The sequence below is a fragment of the Oncorhynchus masou genome, chromosome 12, assembly GCF_036934945.1.
Source record: "Oncorhynchus masou masou isolate Uvic2021 chromosome 12, UVic_Omas_1.1, whole genome shotgun sequence".
Taxonomy (NCBI): Eukaryota; Metazoa; Chordata; class Actinopteri; order Salmoniformes; family Salmonidae; genus Oncorhynchus; species Oncorhynchus masou.
This window is the reverse complement of record NC_088223.1, coordinates 60,926,952-60,942,602: the sequence shown is the minus strand read 5'-3', so window position 1 is coordinate 60,942,602 and position 15,651 is coordinate 60,926,952. Positions and strand designations below refer to the sequence as shown.

Genomic DNA, 15,651 nt, shown 5'->3' with positions numbered 1-15,651 from the left:
TAATTATTTAGGCATATAATTGTAGAATTATTTAATTTGATGAATAATCAGAGTAATGTGTGTTTGTGTGTATGTCTGAAAGTGACATACTGAGATGTCAAAAAAGATTAATTGATGGGAGCAGTTTTGAAAGGTTCAAACATGTACTCAACATTTATTAAACAATTTAAGCAAAAATCAAGAAAAGGGGAACAATGCAGTTTAATGACACTTTTGAGTAAGCTCCAATTATTGAATATGCACCCATTCACCCCTTCTTACGCTTTGAGTGCACTTCCAAAGTAAATTATAAGGCATGTGGTCAGATGGCCAGTGTTCACCCTGTGTGGTCTTAAGTGTTCTGTGGTATATACCCCCCCCTAAGGTGAACTAGTTGTCTTTTAGATTTGACTGAAAATTCCCTCCCATATAAACATTGCATTTGTCTATAAACATCTTTAGTGTACCAACACCAAACACTGGATTTGAAATCTTGTTCCCATTCACAGACACCACAATGGGAAAATGGAAATATAAAACACCAGTAGCCTTCCAAAGAACACTCACACTCCCATGAGGTTCTTGTACCCCCTCCCATCACTCCCCCATGAGGTCCTTGTACCCCCTCCCGTCACACACCCATGAGGTCCTTGTACCCCCTCCCGTCACACACCCATGAGGTCCTTGTACCCCCTCCCGTCACACCCCCATGAGGTCCTTGTACCCCCTCCCGTCACACCCCCATGAGGTCCTTGTACCCCCTCCCGTCACACCCCCATGAGGTCCTTGTACCCCCTCGCGTCACACCCCCTTGAGGTCCTTGTACCCCCTCCCGTCACACCCCCATGAGGTCCTTGTACCCCCTCCCGTCACACCCCCATGAGGTCCTTGTACCCCTCCCCCTTGTCAGAGTTTCCCAGCCCCTAATCCCAGGTGGTCTGATAAGACGTATGAATGACCCCCCTCTTTTCCCATAGATCCCCCTTTCTCTTTCTTATCACTTTGACTTTTGTTTGTGTTTTGGGGCCAGGGCTGGCACCGGGGTCAGGGTAGTGGTTGGAGCAGGTTTAGCCGCAGTAGAGGATCTCAGTGTACTGCACAACCTCTTAAACCTGCAAAGACAAAAATGAGTGTCAAAAGAGGGAAATCAGTTACTTTATACTGCATCAAAAATTACGAGATATTTATAATGTGTTGAGCATAGTTGCTGAATGTTTTAAAGAACATAATATTAAATGTCCCTGTAGGGTTTAGTAAGGAAATTAGCCATATGAAAAATGAAAACAGTCATATCAGTCATTTTAACAGGCTTGTTCAGCACTTACAAGCTTTTGATTTTCCTCAGGAGGCCGTTGACCACATTGCCAATCCTCTTCATCCGACCCTGTCACCGAAACACAAGTGCATATTAAACACAGTCCTTTGGTTGCTGCTGTGATGTGGATTACATTATAATTATCTACAAGCAGAGTCTGTGAACAGCAGGAGCTCTCTGCCTCACCTGCATTTGTTTGTAGAATAGAGGAAGAGAGAAAACACAGATGACACCTGCAAAAGAGACAATGAAGGAAATCAGATCAACAAACTATGTTACAGACATTATTTACATATAACTTTATGACAGATCAGAGGTGATGGCGGAAAGTGAAGTATGAATGAAACAGAGAGAGCAATGTAGCATGTTATGGTATTTAGATCATAATCATGTATGAGGGTAGTGCTGTAGGACGGTGTGGTGTAAGATACTAAGACAGAGAGGTGGATCAGAATGGTCTCACCAACTATCACCAGGGTCAGTCCGTTGGTCGTGATGCCCACATAGACCAACACGCACAGCAGCAACACAAACTGACAACAGAAAAACATGTGTTTAGATTGTCATTGTTTGGAATAGGTAGAGATAGCATGTGAGTTTACAAAGCAATGTATGTTTTGTTGATGTATTGTATATATTGCATCTGTCCACTTGCTGATGTAAGCCCTCAGGAGGACCAGTTATGTTGTCTGACTCAAGTGCTGGTGATTGTGTGACTTCAACCTCTAGCTTCTTCCCCAATCCCTACACATATTTTATAGTACATAATTACAGTAATACACAGAGTTTTTTTGCGTTTTCAGAGGGACATTGACAGTGGCCCCTGACCTTGATGGAGTCCATGATGCTGCCGATGAAGAGCAGGCGTTTGATCTCCGTGATGGCGAAGGCAATCATCAGCACCACTTCCTCCACCACCAACACCGTCTCCTCATCTGTCAGAGAGCTGTCGTCTCCTATATAAGACCTGGTAACACACACACACACACACACACACACACACACACACACACACACACACACACACACACACATCCCTAGTTTAAGAAGCATTTTCTACCAACAGATGCACAGAGCCATACACAGATGGCTGTTTGTGTGTGTGTGTGTGCGCTTGAGTGCGTGCCTGCGTGTGTGCGTGTACACAGATGGCTGTTAGGGTGATATGATATGTCTCTCTATATATAAACTAGAGCATGGTAACTGCTGTAAACTGTACTCACTGGAAGGGGTGCACTCCTTCAGGGTTCTTACGTATCAGCTCTAGGAGTTTGTAGTAGAGGCGTAGGGGGAAGGTAAGACACATGATGGCCATACACAGGTAGGACAGCACGGTGATGGCACTGAGCTGGAACAGGCTGGCCAGGCCTATCACCAGCCCTGTGAACACCAGCCCTGTCTTCCCCACGTCCCGCCAGTAGATCAGATCCACTACTGCAGAGAGACAGAGAGAGGATGGAGTTTGTATAGATCATTCATACATTCATTCATTCATCCATTAATTAATTGGTAAGTGGTGGAGGACAGCAAGTGGATGGAAGGGAGAGATAGATGAGTCGTAAAGATGAATAAGTGTGGATGTTGGGGCTGGTGCTCAGACTGATCTGGATGAGCGATTTACAGATGTTGGAGCTTAATTTGAGCTAGTTTGCAACAGCAGGAAAATAATCTTGCAGCAACAGGAAATGTTAATTAGAATGTGGATTATACTTAATGAAATTTTTTGTAGGGGTTGAGGCATTTTTCGTTAGGGCAAATCAAGTCTGATATTTTAAAGTGGAAATTATAACCTTTAGAAGCCTTTTTAAACTTTGAATACACTACACGTTTGTATTTCCTGCTGTGCAGATAAATTCTCAGCGACTAAAGAGTGCTCAAATTAAGATCATACAATTGTATGGAGAGCAATTGAGCTCATCTGAAGCCTGGAAGGAAAAGTGACAGAGAAGTTCAAACCACTCTTAATATAGAATTATGCATAGAGATAGATGGAAAGAGAAGTGGTCTATCTTAGATATTTAATGTGTTTGTTTTCAGCTGGGCTGTCTTAATTTGTTAGATATCTATTCCAGATTGGTGGTGATCTACAAATGTAGGATCTTAATTTGACCATCCTGTTGCAAATGATCTTTTCCCCAATGCAGGAAATTTCAGGCTTGTAGTTTATTTGAGGTTTAAAAAGGCTTCTGAAGTTTGTAATTTCCACTTTGAAATTTCAGACTTGATTTTCCCTCACAGAAAATGTATCAACACCTACAAAAATGTCCATTAATTATAATCCACATAATAATACTGCAGGATTCTTTTCCAGCTGTAGCAAACTGGTTCAAATTAAGATCCTACATTTGTAATATTGGAACTGCGGTGAATGCTGTGGTCAAACAAGGGATAAATGCAACATGTCTTTGATAATTAAGGAACAAGTTACATCGTTGGGCAGTGATACCATCGCCTCAGCCCTGACTGTTGGCAATACAAGTTTGAAATATGTCAATTACATTAGTTGAACACTGACAGTGTGGATTAAAAGAGGACAACAAAGGAGTTACAAAGGAGATATCCCCAGCACATTTTGTTCATAGCCGTCTTAATTCATTGAGTGCCTTCTTGTATTATATTATATTATTTAGTTTGGCTCCTGGATGCTGATTGTCTGAAAGCTATGGCATATTTAAGCAATAAGGCCCGAGGGGGTGTGGTATATGGCCAATATACATCGGCTAAGGTCTGTTCTTACGCACGACACAGCGCGGAGTGCCTGTATACAGCCCTTAGCCGTGGTATATTAGCCATGTACCATAAATCCCGAGGTGCCCTATTGCTATTATAAACTGGTTACCAATGTAATTAGAGCAGTAAAAATAAAAGTTTTGTCACCTGTGGTATACGGTCTGATATACCACAGCTTTCAGCCAATCAGCCTTCAGGACTCGAACCACCCAGTTTATAACAGACTATAAACTGGTTGGTTCGAGCCCTGAATGCTGATTAGTTGAAGACCGTAATATATTGGCCATGTACCAGACCTACTCGGGCCTTATTGCTTAAATATACCATTGGTATAACGCAAAATGCTTGTTTACTGTTCTAATTATGTTGGTAACCTGTTTAGTTGAACAAATAAAACTCAACGAGATCAAATAGAATAGTAATTTAGCAATAATATAATTATTATAATTAATATAATATGGCACCTCAGTGCTTTGTGGTATACAGTAGGGCCAATAAAGCACGACTAAGGGCTGTATCCATGCATTCCGCATTGCGTCGTGCGTAAGAACAGCCCTTAGCCGTAGTATACTGGCCATACTCCATACCCCCTCGGGCCTTATTGCTTAATTATATTCTGTTCTATTTGATGTCACTGAGTTTTCATTTTATCCTATATTTCTCTATCCTCATTCTGCTTACAAGCAGAAACTCAAACAGGACTTACCAGTGATGCACACAATAAGCTACAGGACTATTTCGCTGGCGTAGACTGAAATATGTTCCGTGATTCACCCGAAGGCATTCAGGATTTTACCACATCAGCCACTGGCTTCATTAATAAGTGCATCAACAAAGTCATCCCCACAGTGACAGAGCATACCATATCCAATCAGAACCCATGGATTCCGGGCAACATCTGTACTGAGCTGAAGGCTAGAGTTACCGCTTTCAAGGACTAGGACACTGATCTGGACGCTTATAAGAAATCCCGCTTCACCCTCCGACGAACCATCAAACAGGCAAAGCATCAATATAGTACTAAGATCAAATCTTACTACACCAGCTGACGCTTGTCGGATGTGGCAGGGCTTGTAAACTATTATGAATTACAAATGGAAACACAGTCGCTAGCTTCCCAGTGACGCTAGCCTACCAGACAAGCTAAATGCCTTCTATACTTGCTTCGAGGCAAGCAACACTGAACAATGCATGAGATCACCAGCTGTTCCGGACGACTGTGTGATCTCTGTAGCCGATGTGAGTAAGTCCTGTAAATAGGTTAACATTCACAAGACCGCAGGGCCAGGTTACCAGGACGTGTACTCAGAGCATGCGTACCCAGCTGGCAAGTGTCTTCACTAACATTTTCAACCTCTCCCTGAACCAGTCTGTAATACCTACATGTTTCAAGCAGACCACCATAGTCTGTGCGCAAGAACGCCTAGCGTAGCACTCACATCTGTAGCCATGAAATTATTTGAAAGGCTGGTCATGGCTCACATCAACACTATCATCTCAAACACCCTGGAGCCACTCCAATTCGCAAACCACCCCAACACATCCACAGATAACACAATATTTATTGCACTCCACACTGCCCTTTCCCACCTGGACAAGAGGAACACCTATGTGAGAATACTGTTCATTGACTACAGCTCAGCGTTCAACACCATAATGCCCTCCAAGCTCATCACTAAGGTAAGGACCCTGGGACTAAACACCTCCCTCTGCAATTGGATCTTGGAGTTCCTGATGGCCCTCCCCCAGGTGGTGAGGGTAGGCAACAACACATCCGCCACGCTGACATGGGGGGCCCCTCAGGGGTGCGTTCTTAGTCCCATCCTGTACTCCCTGTTCACCCACGACTGTGTGGCTGCGCACGACTCCAACACCATCATTATGTTTGCTAAGGACACAATGGTGGTAGGCCTGATCACTGACAACGATCAGACAGACCCTCCCTCAACGTCAGCAAGACAAAGATCTCTTGACTTCTCCCACATTTTCATACGTTTTAGCCTTATACTAAAATGGATGAAAGAAAACAATCCTCGGTAATCTACTAATTGATCTATATAAATATTCAAACCCTTTGTTATGAAACTCAAAATTGAGCTCAGGTGCATCCTGTTTCCATTGATCATCCTTGAGATGTTTCTACAACTTTTTAATTGGAGTCTGTCTATTTAAGGTCCAACAGTTGACGGTCAAAGGAATTGTTCGTAGAGCTCAGAGACAGGATTGTGCCAAGCATGTAGAGTCATACCAAAGAAGACTTGTGGCAGGTTTGTGTTGTGGCACAGATCTGGGGAAGGGTACCAAACTATTTCTGCAGCATTGAAGGTCCCCAAGAACACAAGACTCTTCCTAGAGCTGTCCGGCCTACTAAACTGAGCAATCGGGTGAGAAGGGCCTTAGTCAGGGAGGTGACCAAGAACCCGATGGTCTGACAGAGCTCTAGAGTTCCTCTGTGGAGATGGGAGAACCTTCCAGAAGGACAACCATCTCTTCAGCACTCCACCAATCAGGCCTTTACAGTAGAGTGGCCAGATAGAAGCCACTCCTCAGTAAAAGGCACATGACAGCCCATATGGAGTTTGCCAAAAGTCACCTAAAGACGCTCAGACCATGACAACCAAGATTCTCTGGTCTGATGAAACCAAGATTGAACTATTTGGCCTGAATGCCAAGCATCATGTCTGGAAGTAAACCTGACCTCATCCCTACGGTGAAGCATGGTGGTGGCAGCATCATGATGTGGGGATGGTTTTCAGCGGCAGGGACTAGGAGACAAGTCAGGATTGAGGGAAAGATGAACAGAGCAAAGTACAGAGAGATACTTGATGAAAACATGCTCCAGAGCACTCAGGACCTCAGACTGGGAAGAAAGTTAATCTTCCAATAGGACAACAACCCTAAGCACACAGCCAAGACAATGCAGGAGCGGCTTCGGGACAAGTTTCTGAATGTCCTTGAGTGGCCTAGCCAGAGCCCCGACTTGAGCCCGATCGAACATCTCTGGAGAGACCTGAAAATAGCTGTGCAGCGACGCTCCCCATCCAACCTGACAGAGCTTGAGAGGATTTGCAGAGAAGAATGGGAGAAACTCCCCAAATACAGGTTTGCCAAGCTTGTAGCGTCATACACAAGAAGACCCAAGGCTGTATTTGCTGCCAAAGGTGCTTCAGCAAAGTACTGAGTAAAAGGTTTGAATACTTATGTAAATGTGATTTTTGTTTTTTGTTAGCAAAGATTTCTAAAAACAGTTTTTGTTTTGCCATTATGAGGTATTGTGTGTAGATTGATGAGGGGGGGAAAAAACAATTTAATCAATTTTAGAATAAAGCTGTAACCTAACAAAAAATGTCAAGGCGTCTGAATACTTTCTGAATGCACTGTATGTACAAATCTACCTCAATTACCTTGTACCCCTGCAAGTTGACTCGGTACAGGTATCCTGTGTATGTAGCCAAGTTATCGTTACTCGTTGTGTAAATCATTGCACTGTGTACTCCACTGTGTACTTTTGTGGGGCAAAAAAGTATTTAGTCAGCCACCAATTGTGCAAGTTCTCCCACTTAAAAAGATGAGAGAGGCCTGTAATTTTCATCATAGGGTACACTTCAACTATGTCAGACAAAATTAGAAAAAAAATCCAGAAAAATCACATTGTAGGATTTTTAATGAATTTATTTGCAAATTATGGTGGAAAATAAGTATTTGGTCAATAACAAAAGTTTATCTCAATACTTTGTTATATACCCTTTGTTGGCAATGATAGAGGTCAAACGTTTTCTGTAAGTCTTCACAAGGTTTTCACACACTGTTGCTGGTATTTTGGCCCATTCCTCTATGCAGAGCTCCTCGAGAGCACTCCTCTAGGACTTTCAACTCCCTCCAAAGATTTTCTATGGGGTTGAGATCTGGAGATTGGCTAGGCCACTCCAGGACCTTGAAATGCATCTTACGAAGCCACTCCTTCATTGCCCGGGGGGTGTGTTTGGGATCGTTGTCATGCTGAAAGACCCAGCAACGTTTCATCTTCAATGCCCTTGCTGATGGAAGGAGGTTTTCACTCAAAATCACACGATACATGGCCCTATTCATTCTTTCCTTTACACGGATCAGTCGTCCTGGTCCCTTTGCAGAATTTTTTTTTAAATTTTTTTTTAAATTTCACCTTTATTTAACCAGGTAGGCTAGTTGAGAACAAGTTCTCATTTGCAACTGCGACCTGGCCAAGATACAGCATAGCAGTGTGAACAGACAACACAGAGTTACACATGGAGTAAACAATAAACAAGTCAATAACACAGTAGAAAAAAAAGAGTCTATATACATTGTGTGCAAAAGGCATGAGGAGGTAGGCAAATAATTACAATTTTGCAGATTAACACTGGAGTGATAAATGATCAGATGGTCATGTACAGGTAGAGATATTGGTGTGCAAAAGAGCAGAAAAGTAAATAAATAAAAACAGTATGGGGATGAGGTAGGTAAAATTGGGTGGACTATTTACCGATAAGACTATGTACAGCTGCAGCGATTGGTTAGCTGCTCAGATAGCAGATGTTTGAAGTTGGTGAGGGAGATAAAAGTCTCCAACTTCAGCGATTTTTGCAAATCGTTCCAGTCACAGGCAGCAGAGAACTGGAACGAAAGGCGGCCAAATGAGGTGTTGGCTTTAGGGATGATCAGTGAGATACACCTGCTGGAGCGCGTGCTATGGGTGGGTGTTGCCATCGTGACCAGTGAACTGAGATAAGGCGGAGCTTTACCTAGCATGGACTTGTAGATGACCTGGAACCAGTGGGTCTGGCGCCGAATATGTAGCGAGGGCCAGCCGACTAAAGCATACAAGTCGCAGTGGTGGGTGGTATAATGTGCTTTAGTGACAAAACGGATGGCACTGTGATAAACTGCATCCAGTTTGCTGAGGAGTGTTGGAAGCTATTTTGTAGATGACGTCCCCAAAGTCGAGGATCGGTAGGATAGTCAGTTTTACTAGGGTAAGTTTGGTGGCGTGAGTGAAGGAGGCTTTGTTGCGGAATAGAAAGCCGACTCTTGATTTGATTTTCGATTGGAGATGTTTGATATGAGTCTGGAAGGAGAGTTTACAGTCTAGCCAGACACCTAGGTACTTATAGATGTCCACATATTCAAGGTCGGAACCATCCAGGGTGGTGATACTAGTCAGGCGTGCGGGTGCAGGCAGCGAACGGTTGAAAAGCATGCATTTGGTTTTACTAGCGTTTAAGAGCAGTTGGAGGCCACGGAAGGAGTGTTGTATTGCATTGAAGCTTGTTTGGAGGTTAGATAGCACAGTGTCCAAGGACGGGCCGGAAGTATATAGAATGGTGTCGACTGCGTAGAGGTGGATCAAGGAATTGCCTGCAGCAAGAGCAACATCATTGATATATACAGAGAAAAGAGTCGGCCCGAGAATTGAACCCTGTGGCACCCCCATAGAGACTGCCAGAGGACCGGACAGCATGCCCTCCGATTTGACACACTGCACTCTGTCTGCAAAGTAGTTGGTGAACCAGGCAAGGCAGTCATCAGAAAAACCAAGGCTACTGAGTCTGCCGATAAGAATATGGTGATTGACAGAGTCGAAAGCCTTGGCAAGGTCGATGAAGACGGCTGCACAGTACTGTCTTTTATCGATGGCCGTTATGATATTGTTTAGTACCTTGAGCATGGCTGAGGTGCACCCGTGACCGGCTCGGAAACCAGATTGCACAGCGGAGAAGGTACGGTGTGATTCGAGATGGTCAGTGACCTGTTTGTTGACTTGGTTTTCGAAGACCTTAGATATGCAGGGCAGGATGGATATAGGTCTGTAACAGTTTGGGTCCAGGGTGTCTCCCCCTTTGAAGAGGGGGATGACTGCGGCAGCTTTCCAATCCTTGGGGATCTCAGACGATATGAAAGAGAGGTTGAACAGGCTGGTAATAGGGGTTGCGACAATGGCGGCGGATAGTTTCAGAAATAGAGGGTCCAGATTGTCAAGCCCAGCTGATTTGTACGGGTCCAGGTTTTGCAGCTCTTTCAGAAGGGCGATTAGCTGCGGGGGGGGCGGAACTGTTGGCCGAGGTTGGAGTAGCCAGGCGGAAGGCATGGCCAGCCGTTGAGAAATGCTTGTTGAAGTTTTCGATAATCATGGAGTTATCGGTGGTGACCGTGTTACCTAGCCTCAGTGCAGTGGGCAGCTGGGAGGAGGTGCTCTTGTTCTCCATGGACTTCACAGTGTCCGAGAACCTTTTGGAGTTGGAGCTACAGGATGCAAATTTCTGCCTGAAGAAGCTGGCCTTAGCTTTCCTGACTGACTGCGTGTATCTGTTCCTGACTTCCCTGAACAGTTGCATATCGCGGGGACTATTCGATGCTATTGCAGTCCGCCACAGGATGTTTTTGTGCTGGTCGAGGGCAGTCAGGTCTGGAGTGAACCAAGGGCTATATCTGTTCTTAGTTCTGCATTTTTTGAACGGAGCATGCTTATCTAAAATGGTGAGGAAGTTACTTTTAAAGAATGACCAGGCATCCTCAACTGACGGGATGAGGTCAATGTCCTTCCAGGATACCCGGGCCAGGTCGATTAGAAAGGCCTGCTCACAGAAGTGTTTTAGGGAGCGTTTGACAGTGATGAGGGGTGGTCGTTTGACTGCAGCTCCGTAGCGGATACAGGCAATGAGGCAGTGATTGCTGAGATCCTGGTTGAAGACGGCGGAGGTGTATTTGGAGGGCCAGTTGGTCAGGATGACATCTATGAGTGTGCTCTTGTTTACAGATTTAGGGTTGTATCTGGTGGGTTGCTTGATGATTTGTGTGCGATTGAGGGCATCTAGCTTAGATTGTAGGACTGCCGGGGTGTTAAGCATATCCCAGTTTAGGTCACCTAACAGAACAAACTCTGAAGCTAGATGGGGGGCGATCAATTCACAAATGGTGTCCAGGGCACAGCTGGGAGCTGAGGGGGGTCGGTAGCAGGTGGCAACAGTGAGAGACTTATTTCTGGAGAGAGTCATTTTTAAGATTAGTAGTTCGAACTGTTTGGGTATGGACCTGGAAAGTATGACATTACTTTGCAGGCTATCTCTGCAGTAGACTGCAACTCCTCCCCCTTTGGCAGTTCTATCTTGACGGAAAATGTTATAGTTGGGTATGGAAATCTCAGAATTTTTGGTGGCCTTCCTGAGCCAGGATTCAGACACAGCAAGGACATCAGGGTCAGCAGAGTGTGCTAAAGCAGTGAGTAAAACAAACTTAGGGAGGAGGCTTCTGATTTTGACATGCATGAAACCAAGGCTTTTTTGATCACAGAAGTAAACAAATGAGGGTGCCTGGGGACATGCAGGGCCTGGGTTTACCTCCACATCACCCGCGGAACAGAGGAGGAGTAGTATGAGGGTGCTGCTAAAGGCTATCAAAACTGGTCGCCTAGAGCGTTGTGGACAAAGAATAAAAGGAGCAGATTTCTGGGCATGGTAGAATATATTTAGGGCATAATGCGCAGACAGGGGTATGGTGGGGTGCGGGTACAGCGGAGGTAAGCCCAGGCACTGGGTGATGATGAGAGAGGTTGTATCTCTGGACATGCTGGTTGTAATGAGTGAGGTCACCGCATGTGTGGGAGGTGGGACAAAGGGGGTATCAGGGGTATGAAGAGTGGAACTAGGGGCTCCATTGTAAACTAAAACAATGATAACTAACCTGAACAACAGTATACAAGGCATATTGACATTTGATTGAGACATACAGCGAGGCATACAGTAATCACGGGTGTTGAATTGGGAGAGCTAGCTAAAACAGTAGGTGAGACAACAACAGCTAATCAGCTAGCACAACAACAGCAGGTAAAATGGCGTTGACTAAGCAGGGAGGGTCGGATTAACTACACACAGAGCCTGAGTGCGGCTGGGGCCGACAGATAAAACATAAACAAGCAGAATGGAGTACCGTGATTAATGGACAATCCAGCATGCATCAGCTATGTAGCCAAGTGATCAGTGTCCAGGGGGCAGCGGTGGATGGGGCAGGGAAGCTGGACTGGCGAGTATTATCCAGGTAAATAAAAACTGGCTGGCTGTGCAGAAGGTAAAGCCGCTAGCAGTGGCTAACCATGGCTAAATAGCTTGTAGCTAGTTAGCTGGTAAGCTTCTGGAGGTTCTTGAATGTGTTCTAAAAATTAAAAATAACAGCAGATTCCGTATCACATTGGGTGAGGCAGGTTACCGGGAGGTATAATCGAATTAAAAATCGAAAAAGATATTGAAAGTAAATATGGGTCCGGTGAGTGGTTGCGCTGGCTGGGGACGCGGCGATTCAGACAGTTAGCAGGCCTGTGCTAACAAGCTAACAGTTAGTAGGCCGGGGCTAAACAAGCTAGCAGTCAGCAGACAGGGGCTGAGCAAGCTAGCAGTTAGCAGGCCGAATTAGCAAGCAAGCAGATAGCAAGGGGTTGAGTCTGTTTATGCCTCTTCATGCGGTGACATCGATAGACCGGTCGTGGGTCCTGATATTGTAGCCCAGGAGTACGCTTCGGTGGTAGCACAGGAGTTCTGGCCGGGCTAGCTTCAAGCTAAGCTAAAAACATGCCCAAAGCATGATGTTTCCACCCCCATGCTTCACAGTAGGCATGGTGTTCTTTGGATGCAACTCAGCATTCTATGTCCTCCAAACACGACGAGTTGAGTTTTTACCAACAAGTTATATTTTGGTTTCATCTGACCATATGACATTCTCCCAATCTTCTTCTGGATCATCCAAATGCTCTCTAGTAAACTTCAAACGGGCCTGGACATGTACTGGCTTAAGCAGGGGGACACGTCTGGCACTGCAGGATTTGAGTCCCTGGCGGCGTAGTGTGTTACTGATGGTAGGCTTTGTTACTTTGGTCCCAACTTTCTGCAGGTCATTCACGAGGTCTCCCCGTGTGGTTCTGGGATTTTTGCTCACCGTTCTTGTGATCATTTTGACCCCACGGGGCGAGATATTGCGTGGAGCCCCAGATCGAGGGAGATTATCAGTGGTCTTGTATGTCTTCCATTTCCTAATAATTGCTCCCACAGTTGATTTCTTCAAACCAAGCTGCTTACCTATTGCAGATTCAGTCTTCCCAGCCTGGTGTTGGTCTACAATTTTGTTTCTGGTGTCCTTTGACAGCTCGTTGGTCTTGGCCATAGTGGAGTTTGGAGTGGGACTGTTTGAGGTTGTGGACAGGTGTCTTTTATACTGATAACAAGTTCAAACAGGTGCCAGTAATACAGGTAATGAGTGGAGGACAGAGGAGCCTCTTAAAGAAGAAGTTACAGGTCTGTGAGAGACAGAAATCTTGCTTGTTTGTAGGTGACCAAATACTTATTTTCCACCATAATTGCAAATAAATTCATTAAAAATCCTACAATGTGATTTTCTGGATTTTTTTTCTCATTTTGCCTGTCATAGTTGAAGTGTACCTATGATGAAAATTACAGGCCTCTCATCTTTTTAAGTGGGAGAACTTGCACAATTGGTGGCTGACTAAATACTTTTTTGCCCCACTGTATATGACGAATAAACAAACTTGAACTTGAACTTATGGCTTGTTCATTGTGTGTCTAATGCCTACAGTACCAGTAGCCTATATGCTTCTTGAATTAACAAACGTCAACAGGCGAGTTGAAGATATATGGTCTCCACTCCATATGCCACACGTACACAACACATAGCTTACAGAGACATGTACTGTATTTATGGTTCTGTTCACAACACATGACCTCTTAGGGTAGTTAGGAGACACAAACACACACACACACACACACACACACACACACACACACACACACACACACACATACACATACACAATGCATTAAGTAGATTGTGCAAACGCACAGCAGATCTGCAGTAAAGCTGAAGAGTCCTTTCGGCAGCAGCTGAAACTCCCAATGAACCCACTAACACTAACAAGTGTAAATTTATAGGGGAAATGATCTGATTCAAACTAACATCCAGGCTCACAGATAGAGCCGAGTTCCCTCCTATACCCCAACCCTTAACCCTAAATACCCAGCAGCTGTGCCCATAATGATTCACCAACATGGCCAAAACAGATAAAATATTTGACGAGTAATCACTCCTCAAAGACAGATCAGGAGAAAGAGGCTTGCTAAGCCACATTCTGTCAGCAACTTGTTTTGATTTTGTTGTCTATCCCTCTCTCCACAAACTATAGGTCTCTTTGCCTATATCAGTGACCTGATTAGAACTAATCTTCCTGCCCACCTGCCCATTAGTAGAGCCCCTGAGGTGGGCATGGGATCACAGAGGAGTCCTTCTCTCCTCTCACTGGTCCCACAGCCACCTGGTCACATCAGCCCATACACAGAGGCCACCTAAGGCAAAGTCACACATTTACACCGTCTTACCTTTGGTGGCCATTTCGGCAGCGGATCACTCTGCAAACCACCCCACTAGCTTACTCTGCTGCTCACTAATCTCCTAGACCCCCTGCACTCCTATGGCCCTCGCTAGGATCTTTTTTTGTCCTTACCATCCCTGTCAGCAGTACAGGGCCCGGCTGGCCTACTTTTATCCTGCCAATTGGATACCCCCTCTTTGAGGGCACACACGCACGTGCACACGCACACACACAGACACACACAGACACACAAAAACACCCACACACACTAACACACAAACCCACATTCACGTAACTTGGGGAACCTGAGACGTCAGTATGTGTTTTAGTGCAGACAGTTCCTTGGTCTCCAGAGAGATCCTTGGTTCATTGGCCTGTCTGTTATGCAAAACAAAACCCCTCAGTCAATCAAAGGAACAGGTTTTCAAAGTAGGCCTACCACTCTATTAGATCACACCAGAGGTTAGTATTTATGTATTGTCATTTAATCCTTATAGGACTTACAGGTTGATTGATTAGGATTTGAAGAATACATAGCCCAAATAATACAAATCCCTCGTGTTACATTCATATAGAAAAGCACTCGCATGAAGACACAAAATAAGGTTCTCCATCATTACTGTGTTCTAGTACAAATCATCATGCGTTTTCACATAAATCTCACAAATCAAAAAATTGTTGTGCTGTAGATTTAGGTCAGTTTAAAACTCCTCTCTCTAATTACTGCTGAGTACAGTCTAATCACTTACAATCACTGTAACTAGTCATTCAAATCTGTTCCGTTTTTATTTGCATATGAATTATCAGTATAAATAGTGTCAGGCAGGTTGTTCTAAATAAAGACTGGCCATGGCCAGAGCTAAGTGCGTCATACACATATTCAGCTCAAGGCAAAGTAAAACACTACAAATGCACCATCACATGACTCATAGTGGATTTAAAAGGGAGCATCAGTGTGCATAATATAGATGAGCCTTCTCTCTCTCTTCCTGTCCCTCCCTCCCTCCCTCCCTCCCTCCCTCCCTCCCTCCCTCCCTCCCTACCTCCCTCCCTCCCTCCCTCTCTCTCAGTCCCTCCTTCCCTCTCTCCCAGTCCATTCCTCTCACATGCAGTAGTCTGTGCTGCTGTTATAAAAGACTGATGCTTCTGGCTCCTCTAATCTGCAGGCTAGAAGCCTGATAATCCAGACTCATCAAAGGTCGAGATTAGCAGAGAGCTGGCTGGATGGGGAGGGATGGAAAAC

At 44.8% G+C, this 15,651-nt stretch overlaps 1 protein-coding gene across 1 annotated transcript; it reads right to left on the bottom strand.

The window, feature by feature from the left end:
- Window positions 1-875: 875 nt before the first annotated feature.
- Window positions 876-14,501, bottom strand: LOC135550553 (reticulon-1-A-like). Its single transcript, XM_064981478.1, has 7 exons — window positions 14,416-14,501; window positions 2,518-2,728; window positions 2,123-2,261; window positions 1,758-1,827; window positions 1,481-1,527; window positions 1,305-1,363; window positions 876-1,091 (listed from the first exon to the last, which is right to left on the bottom strand). Exons 1-7 carry the CDS (start codon window positions 14,426-14,428, stop codon window positions 977-979), a joined length of 654 nt encoding a protein of 217 aa, XP_064837550.1. The 5' UTR covers window positions 14,429-14,501; the 3' UTR covers window positions 876-976.
- Between the last annotated feature and the right edge of the window lie 1,150 nt (window positions 14,502-15,651).

Excerpts from the sequence above, each read along its gene's own strand:
- LOC135550553 (XM_064981478.1), bottom strand. Across the intron at positions 2,262-2,517 it reads GAAGGAGTGCACCCCTTCCA|GTCTTATATAGGAGACGACA; the intron begins GTGAGTACAGTT and ends GTGTGTTACCAG. Across the intron at positions 1,528-1,757 it reads ACTGACCCTGGTGATAGTTG|GTGTCATCTGTGTTTTCTCT; the intron begins GTGAGACCATTC and ends TCTCTTTTGCAG.